Raw genomic sequence first — 18,355 nt, 5'->3', positions numbered from 1 at the left:
GCCTGGAGTTGGAGGGGAGGGATGTGTTTTTGAGGCCATGGGAACAAGTGGTTGAATAAGTTATACATTTGAAATTTTGGAATCAAGGCAGGACAGGACCAGAATCCTGTTTCTTCAGTAGAAAGACCAGTGAAAGTAAATTTGCCTGAGAGGACGAGGGAGGGTGAGGAATAAGAGGAACCAAGGCAGTGGGGAGAATGGTGAAAGGGTTTGACTTAGAGGATGGAGATTTCGCTTTGAGTCCTTGATCCATAAAGTGTTTGGGGAGCCCTTATGTAGTTGCTGTCGTGATGTATTTATGTACTATATTGAAGGAGGTCAGCCCTAATGGATGAGATCGCATCATTAAAGCAACACTTGGGGAGAGTACCTAACAGGTGAGAAAGATCAGGAGGTGGTGGTAAGATCTAAGGGAGAAGGTCCTGAGGTTTTGATTAAGAGATCTTAAGGGATTGGGGAGCCTGAGATATGGGATAAATCGGCAAAGGACATTTATTTTTTTAAAATTTTTATAGTTTTACTCATTTAAGTAATTTCTGCCTCCCATGTGAGGCTTGAACTCATGACCTCAAGATCAAGAGTTGCATACTCTTCCAACTGTGCCAGCCAGGCACCCCTTTTAGCAATTTTTTTAAAGAACAAAGGGCATTTAGATGACACCTGGAAAAGGGTGAGTAAAAATAAAATTTTTACTTGGAAGATCAATGATACTGTCTTGGGGGCAGCTGGCTGGCTCAGTCGGTTGAGTATCTGACTCTTGGATTTGGCTCCAGTTACGATCTCAGGGTCGTGAGAGGGAGCCCTGTGTCAGGCTCTATGCTCAGTGCCGTATCTGCTAGCTTCCCCCTCGCTTCCCTTTCGCTCTCTCTCAAAATAAATAAATCTTTTAGAAAAAAAGGTACTGTCTTGTCTTAGAAAATGAGAGAGAAAGATGATATGGTGAAAAGTGAGCAACTTTGTTTAAATTGGATTATTGGTGATGTGTGCAGTTCACAATGATTTTTCTTTTAAGTGGATGGAAACCAAAGGAGCAAGATCTTTCTAAATCCAGTGTGTCCAGTAAACCATTCGAAGAGAAATGCAAGATCAGCTCCGCTCCTCCAACTAAAATAGTCTGGTTTTCTCTTCCTTTTCACTGTTCTCTGGGCAGAAGGAGAGGAAGAGTTGAGTGAAGGGCTTCATCACCTTTTCCCCCCGCAACTGTCCTCAGTGGTCTTCAGCTTCTCTTGAAGTACAGTTCATTGTGCATAACTGCATACGTTCCTGTCATTGGGTTATTCCGTCTTGTCAGTAGCCCAGGGAACCTTACCTTCTGTGTCCGTTGCTCTGGCAAAACCACCTGCATTCTCAGGGTTGTGGCCTTCGGCTATATTATAGCCTGACAGATTAATTCTTCCTGTGATCGTCTGTTGTGTGTCTGCTTTGTTCGGTAGACTTTAATAGTTTAATAGATGAAATGGAAAGAGCCAGTATCATGAACTTAATTGTGAGATCCTGGGGGACTCTTAAACTGGTTCCTGGGTTTGGCTGTATCCCATAGAGCCTTCAAATTAGTTAATCTAAACGAGGTAGACATTTATTTACTTATTTATTTTACATAAAAGTGAGCCAGCAGGGCAGTTCTGCTACACGAAGTCTGAGGCCCTACCTCTCTTGTAGCTCCAGTATTTCTGGGGCGTTGACCTCATGCGCCTGGTGCATGATGACTCCCTCCCCCAAATACATCCAGAGAGCAGGAAAGGGGAAAGTGCCTGCCCCAGAATTTGCTGTATCATTTCCAGTCTGAACTGAGTCACACAGTGATAACCCCTGCTGCAAGGTTGGGTTGAAGATTTCTTTTGGGCAGTTTGATGCCCAGCTAAAAATCAGTTGCCATAGCAGGAGGGGAAAATGACTTACTGGGGGAGCAACCAGCCACCACAGGGACTTGGTTTGGGACTGCTCTGAGTCTTGTGCAGTACGTAACACTGGTTTATCCATAAGATATGAATGAGTTCTTGTTAGTTCTTTTTTCTTTTTTAAGATTTTATTTTTATTTATTTGACAGAGAAAGGGAGCGAGCACAAGCAGGGGAGCAGAGTGAGAGTGAGAAGCAGACTCCCCACTGAATAGGGGGCTCCATGTGGGACTCGATCCCAGGACCCCAAGATCCTGACCTGAGCCGACGGCAGACGATGGTAGACGCTTAGCCAACTGAGCCACCCAGGTGCCCTCGATAGTTCTTTCATATGAAAGATTGAAGGTCTTTAGGTCTTGGATTCACCTCCTATTGTGGCAGTAAAAAAGACCGCAAGAGATTATTATTATTCACAGAAATGTTTCCTTCTTACCCAGGCAGTAATGGGAAAGAAAGATAGTAATACACATTTATTACAAGGACATCGTGGCAGTTTAAGTATATTTATAACTTGTTTTCCACTAGTTTGATAAAAATATAAAAGTGGGAAGAGCCTTTTGTTACTTTCTGATATTTTAAGTATAAAAAGTGAGTAGTAATTCCCATAGCTCAATGGGTAGAATCTGGCAGCCAAGCTGTTTTGTTGACTTTTTTACTGTGATCACACAGCCTTCAGTGTTTCCCAGACAAAAGCAATTTGGGGACCGTATTTGTGATTTTGGCCATATCTGTCTGCCTGTACTGTGCTTTGCTTAATATTTGTTTTTCAATTTACTTTGAATTGATTCATCTTTTAAACTTAGCATTCTTCTAAGTAGTAAACCATTAAAACATGGTTTTGTTTCCTTATACACATGAAAATACGTAATTATTAAAACAATGTCCTTTTAACTACATGAAAACATCTTTTATACCAGTGCTGCATACTTATACTTCGGGAAATAGTGCTTTGCTTCATCCCTGAGGCCACACTGGTAGTTTTTTGTAAACTTTCTGTAAATCCATAGCTGCTGAGTGGCTCTGTGAATTTCAAGGAATTGATATCTTTCTGCTTTCAACTTTGGTAGGGAAACTACTAGTTAGTGCTTAATTGTGAGGTAAAGAATTAATTGCCCCTAAAATATTGACTAGGTTGTTAAGAGTGATCTACAAGGGGTGCCTGGGTGGCTCAGTGAGTTAAGCCTCTGCCTTCGGCTCAGGTCATGATCTCAGGGTCCTGGGATCGAGCCCCGCATCGAGCCCCACATCGGGCTCTCTACTCAGCAGGGAGCCGGCTTCCTCCTCTCTCTCTGCCTGCCTCTCTGCCTACTTGTGATCTCTGTCTGTCAAATAAATAAATAAAATCTTAAAAAAAAAAAAAAGTGATCTGCAAGTCCTAGCACATAAAGAGCGTTTCAAGCTTTTCTCCGGAACACGTTGGACAAGACATTTAACTTTTGTAGCCCTAGTTTCCTTATTTTTAAAGATGAGGCTGTATTATTTACCACATGGGGTTATTCTGAAGATTAAATAAAATGTATGTTAAAAGGCTTAGCCATGGCAGGCACCCTTACCTACTGTTGATGGACATTTGGATTGTTTCTGGTTTGGGACTATTTTGAATAAAGTTGATGTGAATCTTTTTTTTTTCTTTTTTTTAAGATTTTATTTATTGGGGTACCTGGCTGGCTCAGAGGGTTAAACATCTGCCTTCGGTTCAGGTCATGATCTTAGGATCCTGGGATTGAGCCCTGCCTCAGGCTCTCTGCTCATCTTTAAAGATTTTATTTATTTGAGGGAGAGAGAATAAGAAGAAAAGAGGGCACGAGCAGGGAGGAGGGGCCAAGGGAGAAGGAGAGGCAGGGAGCCTGACCTGGGACTTGATCCAAGGACCCTGGGATCATGACCTGACCCAAAGGCAGACGCTTAACTGGCTGAGCTTACCCAGGTGCCCTGCTTATTACTGTTTTAAAATTGGAATATTTGTCCTTTTCTTACGAAATTCTATATTGACTGTGGATGTGAGTCTTTTGGATATAGGTGTTTTCTCCTAGTCTGTGGCTTTCATTTTTACTTTCTCTTCATGATGTCTTTTTTAAAATTTAAATTCAGTTAATTAACATATAATGTATTATTGGTTTCAGAGGTAGAGGTCAGTGATTCATCAGTTTTATGTAACACCCAGGGCTCATTACATCACGGGCCCTCCTTAATGTCTATCACCCAGTTACCCGATCCTCCCATTAATGATGTCTTTTAATGAGCAAAAACTCTTAATTTTAATGGAGTCTAATTTGTCATTTTTTCTTTTATTGTTTGTGCTTTTGTGTCATTTAAAAAGTTTTTGCTTTTCCCATGTTCAAAAATACAAATTTAAAAAAGATTTGAAACTAATTTTCTTTTTCTCTACAACAATCTAGGTGATGCCATGGAGAGTGGAAAGCCTGGCCCAGTGCAGGTTGTTTTGGTTCAGAAAGACCAGCATTCCTATGAGCTAGAAGAGAAAGCCTTGGCCAGCATTCTCTTGCAGGACCACATCCGAGACCTTGATGTGGTGGTGGTGTCGGTGGCTGGTGCCTTCCGAAAGGGCAAGTCCTTCTTCCTGGACTTCATGCTACGATATTTATATTTCCAGGTAAACTTGAATTGTTTCATTTCAGATTGGAAAATATCCAAAAGAGCAAAATAAGCTCGTCGATTATCCTTGATATGTAAAATTACTCAAAATTTAAGACTTAATGGAAATTTCTTTTTTTTTCCTATAGAAGGAAGGTGGCCATTCAAATTGGTTGGGTGACTCAGAAGAACCATTAACAGGGTTTTCATGGAGAGGGGGCTCTGACCCAGAAACAACAGGGATTCAGATCTGGAGTGAAGTTTTTACTGTGGAGAAGCCTGGTGGGAAGAAGGTAAGGAAGAAAAGACTTGTTAATTAACAAAAACAGCAACAGGACAAGAACTTTAATGTGTACTCTGATAATTCATCTGAAAATAAGGTAAGTGCATGGTTTAAAAATAGCACGAGTATATTTTAAAAGGTTAAATAGTAATAGGTTTCTTTTTTTTATTTTTTAAGGTTTTTTTTTTAACTTTCTTAAAAAATATTTTATTCATTTATTTGATAAACAGAGATCACAAGTAGGCAGAGAAACAGGCAGAGAGAGAGGAGGAAGCAGGCTCCCTGCTGAGCAGAGAGCCCGATGTGGGGGTCAATCCCAGGACCCTGAGATCATGACCTGAGCCGAAAGCAGAGGCTTTAACCCACTGAGCCACCCAGGCACCCCTATTTTTTTAAATTTTTAAAAAATATTTATTTGAGAGAGAGGAAGAATGCATGAGCAGGGGGAGGGGCAGAGGGAGAAGCAGGCTCCCTGCTGAGCAGGGAACCCTACGTGGAGCTCCATCCCAGGACCCTGGGATCATGACCTGAGCCGAAGGCAGATGCCCAACCGACTGAGCCATCAAGGCACCTCAGTAATATAATGTTTCTAGCAAATAATAGCTATCAGAATCAAAAGGTAGCTATCAAGTGCCCTGTTCTTCCCTCTGCTTGTTTTCACTTCCCAAGGGTTAATGACCTCAAGTGTTTCAGATGTTACTTCCCTTCTTTACTTTCTTACTCCTGTGAGGGTAGCATAGACCTGGCTGCCACTCTTGTGGGAGCTGAGCAGATATAGGACACTAGGGCATCTCACATGCAGATGTGAGCACCCCACCTGCCAACCCCCAGCCATCAGTAGATCTCTTACCCCATTTCTTCTGTGTCCAGTAAGTGACTGTCCTATAGCCTCCCCCACATTTTTTGTCAGGAGCAAGTCATGTGTCTTCTCAAAGTGGCAGAGAGGATTTGGGGGTGTCGCTGTTTCTTAAACAGATTTTTTTTTTTAAAAGATTTTATTTATTTGGGCGCCTGGGTGGCTCAGTGGGTTAAGCCTCTGCCTTCGGCTCAGGTCATGATCTCGGGGTCCTGGGATCGAGCCCCGCGTCGGGCTCTCTGCTGGGCAGGGAGCCTGCTTCCTCCTCTCTCTCTCTGCCTGCCTCTCTGCCTACTTGTAATCTCTGTCTGTCAAATAAATAAATAAAATCTTAAAAAAAAAGATTTTATTTATTTATTTGACAGAGAGAGATCACAAGTGTGGTAGATGCTTTCATAATTTTCTTTTTAGGAATAAAGAATTATTTTTGACCATATGATCCCTTTCTATAGAATTGGTGGGCAACTGCTCTATTTATTTTTCATAATAGTTTAGGAAATCTTTACAAACTCTTAGTAGTAAGCAAGCTTTGCTTTTAGTTATCTAACATTTGTAGTGTCCTCATTTTTTTTTTTATCTTGTTGAATTGACTCCTTTGTAAAGCTCAATTTTTTTTTTTTTAAAGATTTTATTTATTTATTTGACAGACAGAGATCACAAGTAGGCAGAGAGGCAGGCAGAGAGAGAGAGAGAGAGAGAGAGAGGGAAGCAGGCTTCCTGCGGAGCAGGGAGCCCGATGCGGGGCTCGATCCCAGGACCCTGAGATCATGACCCGAGCCGAAGGCAGCAGCCCAAACCACTGAGCCACCCAGGCGCCCCAAAGCTCAATGTTTTTTGACATCGTTTTGGTTTCCTGACCTTTAGAAACATTAATAGACTTTATTTTTTAGGACAGTGTTAGGTTTATAGGTAAGTTGATCAGAAAATGCAGAGTTTCCAGATGGCCCTTCCCCTTGCCAGTTTCTCTCTACTATTTATATCTTGTATTAGTGTGATGCATTTGTTATAATTAATGAACGAGTATTTTTTTAAAAAAGTTTTCATTTATTTATTTGATGGACAGAGATCACAAGTAGGCAGAGAGGCAGGCAGAGAGAGGGGGGAAAGCAGGCTCCTGCTGAGCAGAGAGCCCGATGCGGGGCTTGATCCCAGGACCCTGAGATCATGACCTGAGCCGAAGGCAGAGGCTTAACCCACTGAGCCACCCAGGCACCCCAATGAACTAATATTGATATACTATTATTAACTAAAGCCCATGCTTTGCATTAGGGTTCCCTCTTTGTGTTTATGTTCTCTGGGTTTCAGTAAGTGTGTAATAGTGTGCAGCCGCCGTTGCTGTCTCAGACAGTAGGGACACTGCCGGAAAACCCTGTGCCTATTTGCTCCCGCCTCCTCCTCAACTCCTGGCGACCACTGATCTTCACACTGTCTCCAGAAATCTGCATTTTCTAGAATGTCATGTAGTTGGAATCATACAATGTGTAGTCTTTTCTGATTGCCTTCTTTCATTCAGCAGTGTGCTTTCATGGTTCCTCAGTTTTTTTATAACTTGATAGCTCTTTTCTTTTTATCGTTGAATAATATTCCATCGTCTGAACATACCACGGTGTATCCATTCACCTTCTGAAATACTTCTTTTTTTTTTTCTGAAATACTTCTTATTTGCTTCCAGTTTTGACAATTATGAATAAAGCTGCTGTGTAAGCATTTATGTTGAAACATAAGTTTCAACTAATTTGGGTAAATACCAAGGACATTGATTGTCGGATTGTATGGCAAGGTGATTTTTAGTTTTGTAAGAAACTGTCAAACTGTCTTCCAAAGAGTACCTGTATCATTTTGCATTTTTTCCAGCAACGAATGTGAAAATTCTCTTGTTCTGTATCCTTGTCAGCATTTGATGTTGTCAGTCTTCTCAATTTTTGCCATTCCAGTAGAGGTGTAGGGATAGCTCATTGTTGCATTTCTACTCTTTTAAAAAATATTATGTTCAGATATTCAGCAGGATCAGGAGAGCTTTTAAAAATCAATATAATATTGGGTAAATGTCATACGAATAAGCAGTTCTTTAGAAGTTATCCAAATAACAGTTTTGCGTGGTTTTCTTGTTTTTTAATATAGCTGGTGAGATTTTAGCTTACAATTTATCTGGCTAAAGAAATAGATAATTTGGTGGGGCACCTGGGTGGTGGCTCAGTTGGTCAAGTATCTGACTCTTAATTCTGGCTCGGGTCGTGACCTCAGGATGATGATGTCAAGCCTCTGCTTGTGCATTCTTTCTTCCTCTCCTAAATAAATAAAATCTTTTAAAAAAGTAGATTATTTGTTTTTACTTTTTAATTGAAAATCTACATTCTTAAATATGTGGCTCCAGTTTATTCTTTTTAACTGTTATGTAGTAGTCTTCATATGAATATATCTTCTTTTATTTGCCCATTTACCCACTGGTGAACATGTAGATTGTTTCTTTCTTTCTTTTAATTTTTATAATCCTTGCTACAGTGAATGATCTGTTAAATGTCTCCTTGAGTAAATGTACAGGCATGACTCCAGGTTCTGTGAACTCTGACCATGACCCGTTAATGGTAGAGAAATCAATTTATTGGCTCATGACCAGTATTTAAAAAGAAAAAACTAGAGGGATGCCTGGGTGGCTTATTGGATTAAGCGTCTACCTTTGGCTCAGGCCATGATCTCGGGGTCCTGGGATTGAGCTCCGGATCGGGCTCTAGCCTGCTTCCTCCTCTACCTCTGTCTGCTGCTCTGCCTACTTGTGATCTCTGTCTGTCAAATAAATAAAACCTTAAAAAATGAACTAGAACAGTAGAAAAGTGGTAGAGTGCAGTACACAGATAAATTTAGTTTTAGCCTTATGTATGTGTGTATTTAGTCAGAATGTTAAGTATACTTTTCTTTCTCTTTGTTCTGGTTCAGAACATTAGAAAGCCACTTGGAATTGGAATTGCTAGGTCCAAGAGGCCCATTCCGCCTTTTTCTAGCTTCTGCCAAATTGTTCTTGACAGTATTTATGACAGTTTACCATTTCACTGCATGAAAGAATACCATTTCCCCGAAATGTCCAGCACTTTATCTGAGTGTATGTATGACTCCTGTTCCTCCAGAGCCTGTCTTTAGTCTTCTTGTTTCCCTGATACAGGCTTATTTTTCTAGTTAGCAAATATATGCCAGTTTGAGCTCTTTTTCATTGAGATCTAAGTCATATATCATAAAATTTATGCTTTAAAAGTACATAATTCAGCAGTTTTTAGTATAGTCATGAGGCTGAGCAAGTATCACCACCATCTACTTCTGGAAGATTTTCATCACCCCAGAAAGAAACTCACTTCTCATTAGCAGTCACTCCCCATTTCCCTCCTATCCCAGTCCCTGGCCACTGCTGATCTACTTTCTTTCTCCACGGATCTGTTTGCCTCCTCTGGGCATTTCATACAAACAGAGTCATACAATCTGCGGTCTCTGTGTTTGGCCTCCCTGACCCCTCTCCCCAACCAGCCTGGTGCTGGTGATTCCAGCCCAGTGCCCTCAAGACCCATCCATGATGTAGAATGCATCAGTACTTCATTTCTTCTTGTGGCTGCGTAATGCTGTGTTGTGTGGACGTGTCACACTTTATCTTTTCATCATTTGAAGGATGCTTGGGTTATTTTTACATTGTGGTTATTACGAATCATGCTACCATGAACATTCATGTACCAGTATTGGTGTGAACATATCCTTTCTTTTTCCTTGTTTTTACTGTGGTAAAAGCACTTAACATGAGTTCTACCCTTTTAATAACATTTCAAGTATGCGGTGTAATATTGTCAGCTATGGGCACCGTGTTGTGTAGCAGATTTCAAGAACCCATCCATCTTGCATCACAGAGACTTTATACCCATTAAACAAGTCCCGTTTCCCCTTCTCCCCTGCCAACCACCATTCTTCTCTCTATTTCTCTGAGTTTGACTATTCAGATACCTCACATAAGTGGAATCAAGAAGTATTTGTCCTTCTGTGACTGGCTTATCTCAGCTAATATCCTTCGGGTTCATTCGTGTTGTCGCACATGGCAGGATTCCTTCCTCTTTAAGGCTCAGTGGTTTTCCATTGTAGGTAGATCCCACATTTTCTCTATTCCTTCCTCAGCTGATGGGCATTTACGTTGTTTCCATGTCTGGGCTGTTGTGAATCATGCGGCAGCGAACCTGGGAATGGAGGTATCTCGAGATACTGGTCTGAATTCTTTTGGGTATATACCCAAGGAGGATTTGCTGGATCATAAAGTAGTTATATTTTTATTTTTAAATTTTTATTATTATTATTTTAAAAGATTTTATTTATTTATTTGACAGACACACAGCAAGAGAGGGAACACAAGCAGTGGGAGTGGGAGCGGGAGAAGCAGGCTTCCCACTGAGCAGGGAGCCCAGTGTGGGGCCTGATCCCAGTATGTGGGATCATGACCTGAGGCGAAGGCAGATGCTTCACTTGACTGAGCCACGCAGGCGCCCCAAGTAGTTCTATTTTTAATTTTTTGAGGAATCTCCATTCTATTTTCCATAGCAGCTGTATGATCAGAGGCTCTGATTTCTCCACATCCTCACCAACACTTATTATTTCTCTCTTTTTTTCAAAGTAATCTCTGTGCCCAGCCTGGGGCTTGAACCTCATGACCCTTGAGATCAAGAGTCACCTGCTCTACCGACTGAGCCAGCCAGGTGCCCCTATTTCTCTTGTTTTTTGATAATACCCATTTTAGTAGGTGTGAAAGGGTATCTCATTGTGATTTTGATTTGTATTTTCCTTTTTTTTTTTAGATTTTATTTATTTTTGTTTGAGAGAGAGGTAGTGAGACAGCATGAGCAAGGGGAGAGGGAGAAGCAGGTTTCCCACTGAGTAGGGAGCCGGATGATAGGCTCCGATCCCAGAATCCTGGGATCATGACCTGAGGGCAATTGCTTAATGGACTGAGTCACCCAGGCGTCCCTGATTTGTGTTTTCCTGATGATGAGTGATATTGAGTACCTTTTCACATACCTGTTGGCCATTCGTATGTCATCTTTGGAGAAATGTCTATTCAAGTCCTTTATTTAATTAGATTATTCTAATTAGAATGATCTTTCCTTCCTGATGAGTTGTAGAATTAAACATGTTTTCATTACTTCTGGGAATATATGTGGGAGTAGAGTTTCTGGGTTGTATGGGAACTCCATAGCTAACCTTCGAAAAACTGCAGAAATGCTTCCCAAAGCAGCTGTAGCACCCTGCATTCTCACTGGAAATGCAGGAAGCTCCCAGGCTTTCCATATGCTTGCCACACCTGATCTTGTTGGTCTTTTTGATTATAGTCAGCGTAGGTGGGAAGTAGTATCTCATGGTGGTTTTATTTTTCTAATTAAAAGTTTTATTAAATTCTTTTTTTTGTTGTTTTTTTAAAGATTTTATTTATTTATTTGACAGAGAGAGATCACAAGTAGGCAGACAGGCAGGTAGAGGGAGAGAGGGGAAAGCCTGATTCGGGACTTGATCCCAGGACCCTGAAATCATGACCTGAGCCGAAGGCAGAGGCTTAACACACTGAGCCACCCAGGCGCCCCAAAATTCTTTTTTAATTCTTGAAGTATAATTGAGATACCTATAACGTAACTGTTACATTACTTTCAACCTCTTGATTTGATAGTTCTGTATATTATTCATTGCTCACTGTGGTAGTGTAGTCCTCATCTGTTGCCACACAGTGTTACTACAATATCGTTGATTATATTCTGCATGCTGTACTTTTCATCCTCTTAACTTCTTTTATTACTGGAAGTTTGTACCTCTTAGTCCCCTTCACTTATTTCATCTGTCCTCCTATCCACCTCCCTCTGGCAACCACTAGTTCTCTGTATTCAAGAGTACTTTTGTTTTTTAGATTCTACATATAAGTGAAATTGTATGTCTTTCTAAGTCTCACTTATTTCACTTAGCTTAATACTAACTGGGTCCATCCATGTTGTTGCAAATGGCAAGATCTCTCTTTCTCTCTCTTTTTTTTTTATGGCTGAGTAATATTCAAAGATCTATACCACGTCTTCTCTATCCAGTTATGTATTGGTGGACACTTGGGCTGCTTCCACATCTTGGCTCTTGTAAATAAGGCCCCAGTAGACACAGGGGGGGGTGCATGTACCTTTTCATATTAGTGTTTTCGTTTTCTTCGGGTAAATACCCAGTAGTGGAACTAATTGGATCATATGGTATTTCTATTTTTAGTTTTTTTGAGGAACCTCCCTACTGTTTTCTAAGGTAGCTGTACCAGTTTGTATTCCTGCCAGTGGTGGTTGAGTGTTCTTTTTTCTCCACGTCCTCATCAACACTTGTTATTTATTTTTAATTTTTTGAGGAAATTCCATACTCTTTTCCACAGTGGTTATACCAGTTTACATTTTCACCAACAGTGTATGAGGGTTCTGTTTTCTTCACAATGTCACCAACACTTATTTTATAATTTTATTTTTTATTATTAATCCCTATACCAGTGTGGGGCTTGAACTCATGACCCTGAGATAAGAGTTGCATGCTGTGCCCACTCAGCCAGCCAGGCACCCCTTGTTATTTCTTTTTGATATTGTCCATTCTGACTGATACCTCATTGTGGTTTCGATTTGTATTTCCCTGATGATTATTAATGAGGTTGAGCATCTTTTCATGTGTCTGTTGGCCATTTGTATGTCTTTTCGGAAAAAATGTCTACTCAGATCCTCTGCCTACTTTTTAACCCACTGAGCCATCCAGGCGCCCCCTCTGCCTACTTTTTAATCAGAATGTTTCCTTTTTGGTGTTGAGTTGTAGAAGTTCTTTATATATTTAGGTATTAACCCCTTACCAGATACATCATTTGCAGATATTTTCTCCTATTCTGTAGTACCTTTTTGTTTTGTTGATCATTAACTTTGCTATATAAAAGCTTTTTTTTTTAATTAAAATTTTTTTTATTTTGTTTGAGGCTGGCTAGAAACTTTATTTGGTTTGATCTTATCTTTCTATTTGGCATAATTCTTTCTTTTGCATGGATTTTTACATTTGTGCTACCACAGTGGGGATTAGGGGTATGAAAATAAACTCAAAAATATAAAATGAGATTAATGGGACCTGATATATAAGTAACAGAAAAGTGATCATCGTATTATTACTTTTGTGAATACTTTTGTGAATTACTTTTGTGAATGACTGGCTTGGTAAGTGGGTTAATCTGTCTCAACATTTGACTCTTTTAATTGATGGGGCTCTGTGGGTCCCTGTTTCATACCATCTCATCAGGTCAGAGCAGATAATCTCCAGGAAAATTCTCTGATCAAGACAAGGCACTTCAATAACTACTTTTCTGTAGAATTACAAACAGGTGCCAAAGCCTCATTTAATTGTTACCTGTATTTCTCAGTTTCTTCTCTCTGTTTTTCCCCTTCTCACGCTAGCATATCTTGTTGGTATTTCCCTTTCTCTTAGGTTGCAGTTGTTCTGATGGATACCCAGGGGGCGTTTGACAGCCAGTCTACTGTGAAGGACTGTGCCACCATCTTCGCTCTAAGCACCATGACTAGTTCTGTTCAGGTATCACCACTTGATTAAGATAAAAGTTTGCAGAGGAAATAAGGCAGAGGGAGAGTACATCTGTTTTCAATTGTTCTGTTATCACAATGCCTAGGTGATGTGGGCTATAGGTATAAATTAAGCTCAAGAAAGAGCTTACCTGTTTTTCCAGTTCGGTTATAAGTATGTATAAAATACTCCAAGAAGAGTCTGAAAAGTGGAAATTGAAATTACTTTAATTACATAGGAAATAGAGATTTGGTAAGAACTTAGGAAAACTGATTTTAAGCTGTAAAGGAAGAATTAGGTGATTTCAACATTATATGCATAGTTTTCCAAAAGACAGGTAATATTGTTTGAGCAGAACTCATGTTCTTAGGGGTAAACCTTTAGTTGTACAAAGCTTCTTTCCAATGCTCTAGGCTTATTTGGGATTCCTTTGAAGTGAAGCTAGAGTGGTTATCAATCTGGATTTTTCTTTTCTAGATTTATAATTTGTCCCAGAACATTCAGGAAGACGATCTTCAGCAGCTACAGGTATGTATTCATCATAAAAACTTTAACGTCATAATGTATCATTTGAAAGTTTTAAGACTAAGGGAAATTTTAAAGCTGAATAGGTTTAGTAATGGATTGAACTATGGGGAGGAGGTTTTTGGCTCACAGTGGTCCTGCACCCTGTTACTGCGGGATAATCAGGGTAGGCCTTACTGAGTTGAGCACAGAACCCAAGAAAGTGAGAGAATAAGTCCTGCTGTATATCTGGGGAGGAAGTGATATAGGAGAGGGGGCAGCAAGAAGAAAGACCTGAACTGGAGGGTGCTTGGCAGGATTGAGGAACAGCAAGGAGGCCAGTGTTTAGGACTAGGAGGTGTGATAGAAGGAGGCTTGTGTGTGTGTGTGTGTGTGCGCACACGCTGCGGAGGGACAGGAGAGGGAGAATCTTAAGCAGACTCCCTGCTGAGTGCGGAGCCTGATGTGGGCCTGATCTCACAGCCCTGAGATCATGACCTGAGGCAAAATCAAGAGTCAGGCTCTTCACCACTGAGCCACCCAGGTGCCCTGTGACAGGAGGAGGCTTAGTGATAAAGTCAGGGAGGCATTTAGGTCCTGCTGATGCTTGTCCTTTGCCAAGGGCTTGGGCTTTTCATCACAGGGAATGGGTATAGGAGGCATGTTTTGAGGAGAGGAGCGATATTTAAGCAGAGGATCACTCTGGCTGTTTAGATATATAGGGACAGGTGTGCATTCAGTGACGCTGTTGCAAAAATCCAGGTGAGGCTAGGAATGGTTATTTATAAAATGCATAGCATTATGTGCTTAGAAAGGAGTATGTGCTTAATAACTGTGAGCCGTTATTTATTATTACTGTTACTACTACTGTTATTCGTTGTCTTTTGTTCTCCATGCAGCCCTTCTTACATGTTATTCCTGTAAAATACTCTTCCAGGGGTATTCCAGAGCTGAGTGCAATTCTTGGCATGTTTTTCTGATCGCACTTGTCCCTTTGACATTCAAGAAAACATATCGACATGCAGAGTAGTAAGGGTGTCATTTATTATGGGGATCACTTTGAGTTAGCTCTAATTTATAGTCCTTTAAAAAGCAAAGAAAATAATTCCTCAACTTTGGCTTGTACTTTATAACTGGTGGTTCCGCTCTGGGGGTTGGGAGCTATTGTTCCTGAAACATTTCCAGCAAGACCCGAGTTGGACACCCTTTCACCTGACACTTCTTTGTATTCTCCTTCGTTTCGCACACGTTTTTGGACACTGAGCTTGTGTGCGTCAGTGGACCCCGTGCCCCAGACCCAATCATATTTGAGGTGACGTAGTTCTTTATGGATCGTGTCATCAGTTAGTCAGAGGTCCTTATGAGTAGGCCCAGGTGATGTGTGAGGGCTGCTGTAACAAAATCCCACAGTTCTAGAGTCTGATCGGCAGAACTCAAGCTGTGCATGGGCCGCACCCTCCCGAGCCTGTGGGGAAGAGTTCGTGCTTGACCATCCTGGTTCCTGCTGGTCTGCGGGCCGTCCTTGGCATTCTTTGGCCTTCGCTGTAGGCCTTCAGTCTCTGCTTCTGCCTTCCCTCTGCGTGTCTCTTTGTCTTTACATTGCATTCTTCTCCCTGTGTCTGTGTGACTTTTTCTTATAAGGACACAGGTCATGTTGGCTTAGGGCTCACCCTGATGACCTCATCTTAATGTGACTACCTCTTTGAAGACCCTATTGCCAATAACGTGTCCTGGTGGAGATCCTCCTTCATTCTAACCCTTCTTCATAGAGGCTGAATTTAGCTCTATCAATTAGTAATAGGACACCTGTCACTCTAGTCATTTCTGTATTTTTTTTTTAAGATTATGTTTATTTATTTGACAGAGCTCACCAGTAGGCAGAGAGGCAGGCAGAGAGAGAGAGGAAGGGAAGCAGGCTCCCTATTGAGCAGAGAGCCCAATGTAGGGCTTGATCCCAGGACCCTGAGACCACGACCTGAGCTGAAGGCAGAGGCCCAACCCACTGAACCACCCAGGCGCCCCTGTTTGTGTTTTTAAGATTTATTTATTTGAGAGAGAATGAGAGAGAGCATGAGAGGGGAGGAGGTCAGAGGGAGAAGGAGACTTCCTGCTGAGCTTGGAGCCTGATGTGGGACTCAGTCCTGGGACCCTGGCATCATGACCTGAGCCGAAGGCAGTCGCTTAACCAGCTGAGCTACCCAGGCGCCCAAGGGTTCCTTTTTTGCCACATTCTCACCAACACTTAATATTTTTCTTTTTGGTGAATATTCATTCTAATAGGTGTGAGGAGGTTTCTCATTATGGTTTTTATTTTCATTTCCCTGAGATTATTGATGGTGAGCATTTTTTAATGTACCCATTGGCCATGAAGTGCCAGATGGGTATATCTTCCTTGCAAAATGTCTGTTTAGACCCTCTGCCCATTTTTAAATTGGATTGTGGTTTTTTTTTTTTTTCCTGTTGAGGTGTACGAATTCTTTATGTACTGTGGCTATTAACCTTATCTGAAAAATGATTTTCAAATATTTTCTCTCACTTGTTAGGTTGCTTTTTCAAGCTCTCTGCTCAGCAGGGAGCCTGCTTCCTCCTCTCTCTCTGCTGGCCTCTCTGCCTACTTGTGATCTCTGTCTGTTGAATAAATAAATACAACCTTTAAAAAAAAAAAAAAGGAAGAAGAAGAAAACATAGGTGGTGCAGCTTTTTAGTTTCATGTGTTCCACTTGTGTATTGTGGCTTTTGCTGCCTTTGCTTTTTTTTTTTTTTTAATATTTTTTAAAATTTTTATTTATTTATTTGACAGAGAGAGACCACAAGTAGGCAGAGAGGCAGGCAGAGAAAGAGAGAGGAGGAAGCAGGCTCCCTGCCGAGCAGAGAGCCCGATGCGGGACTCCATCCCAGGACCCTGAGATCATGACCTGAGCCGAAGGCAGTGGCTTAACCCACTGAGCCACCCAGGTGCCCGCTGCCTTTGCTTTTGTTGCCAAATCCAAAAAATCGTTGAGACTTAACATCAGAAAGCTTACCACCTATGTTTTCTTCTTCTTCCTTTTTTTTTTTTTTTTTAAAGGTTGTATTTATTTATTCAACAGACAGAGATCACAAGTAGGCAGAGAGGCCCGCAGAGAGAGGGGAGGAAGCAGGCTCCCTGCTGAGTAGAGAGCTTGATGAGGGGCTTGACCCCAGGACCCTGGGATCATGACCTGAGTTGAAGGCAGAGGCTTTAACCCAGGTGCACCACCTGGGTTTTGAGCCACCCGGGCGCCCCACCACCTATGTTTTCTTCTAAGAGTGTTATGGTTTCAGGTTTTATGTCCAAGTCGTTGATCCATTTTGAGTTACTTTTTGTTTGTGGTGTAAGAAGATGGTCCGGTTTCATTCTTTTGCATGTAGCTGTCCAGTTTTCCCAGCACCATTTGTTGATGAGACTGTCCTTGACTTGTTGTATGTTCTTGGCTTCCTTTTCATAAAGTCAATGGATCATATATGCAGGGGTTTATTTTTTGGAGAATAGAAAGTTAATCTGTTCCATTGATCTTTGTGTCTGTTCTTGTTCCAATATCATACAGTTTTGATTACTATGCCTTTGTAATACAGCTTGAAATCAGGGCCTGGGAATTCTTTTCAGTTCCTTTTGCAGTTGGAGCCTGTTGAATCTTTTATTTGTTTATCCTCCCCCCACCCTTTTGGGGGGAGGTTTATTCTTAATTCTAAACATTCTTCACTAGCTTTCTGAGAAAGAATAGAATGGATACATAGTATACATACATTTTTTGAGTTCTTGTAAGTCTGAGAATATTTTAATTTTATTGTAGAATTACAGGATAGAATTAATTTTCTTTTAGAATTGAGGGCATTGCTTCATTGCCTTCCAGCTTCCAGTGTTGCTGCTGAAGTCCCACACCATCTGATCCTTTGTATGTGACCTTTTTCTATCTGAAGCTTTTAAGATCTTATTCTTGGCATGAATTTTCATGGTAATGTACCTTGGTGTGGGCCTTTTCTTCCGTCTTTGTAAATGCATATGTTCACCAAGATAAAATGTTGCAGCTGTTGCACCAAGAAAAAACAGGATGCTATTAAAAAGCAACATTCAGAAAACAAACAAAAACTTGGAAATGAACACTGTGTCAGTAAAATTGGAAACTTCAGTAGAGAAGGAGATGGAAGCTAAATTGGAGAAAATCTCCCTTGCGGGCTGAATGAAAGGACAGAGCAGAAGTCCCACCAGAGGGAGCGAAGCAGAGAGAGAAGGGCAGGGTGGGGGGGCGAGAAGAGGGAAAAAGGGAAGAGAGGGGAGGGCGAGTGGAGGAGAGGGAGAATGGGAGGGCACAACAGACGAGGGAACTTGGAGCACCAGTTCGGGAGAGGTTGTGTCTGTTAATGATGAGAGATGTTTTAGTAAAACATAACAGAAAATGGAGGGAAAGAAATTATAAAAGGAATAATATAAGACGATATTCTGGAATTGAAGGACACAGGTTTTCGTCTTTCTTGCTAATAGCTTTTCTCAAAGGTCTGGTGTCCTTGGGCATGTGTATTTAAGAGTGAACTGTTAAAAATCTGACCGGGACCTTTGGCAAGAGGGCTGACCTTGTGACTGCTTCGGATCACAGTGAGGTGACTGTATTTTGTTGCAACC

General features: G+C 41.2%; 1 protein-coding gene across 2 annotated transcripts in view; it reads left to right on the top strand.

Annotated features, from left to right (window-relative positions):
- Positions 1-18,355, top strand: part of ATL3 (atlastin GTPase 3) — a 49,430-nt gene that overhangs the window by 9,307 nt on the left and 21,768 nt on the right. For both annotated transcript variants that reach the window (XM_032357116.1, XM_032357117.1), the window contains exons 2-5: positions 4,297-4,511; positions 4,642-4,785; positions 13,120-13,224; positions 13,690-13,740. In XM_032357116.1, the coding sequence (XP_032213007.1) occupies positions 4,297-4,511; positions 4,642-4,785; positions 13,120-13,224; positions 13,690-13,740 (515 nt within the window). The remainder of the gene's footprint in view (positions 1-4,296; positions 4,512-4,641; positions 4,786-13,119; positions 13,225-13,689; positions 13,741-18,355) is intronic.

Source organism: Mustela erminea, chromosome 9 (genome assembly GCF_009829155.1).
Source record: "Mustela erminea isolate mMusErm1 chromosome 9, mMusErm1.Pri, whole genome shotgun sequence".
NCBI lineage: Eukaryota > Metazoa > Chordata > Mammalia > Carnivora > Mustelidae > Mustela > Mustela erminea.
Note: the sequence above shows the minus strand (reverse complement) of the source record. Positions and strands in the feature narration are given on the sequence as shown.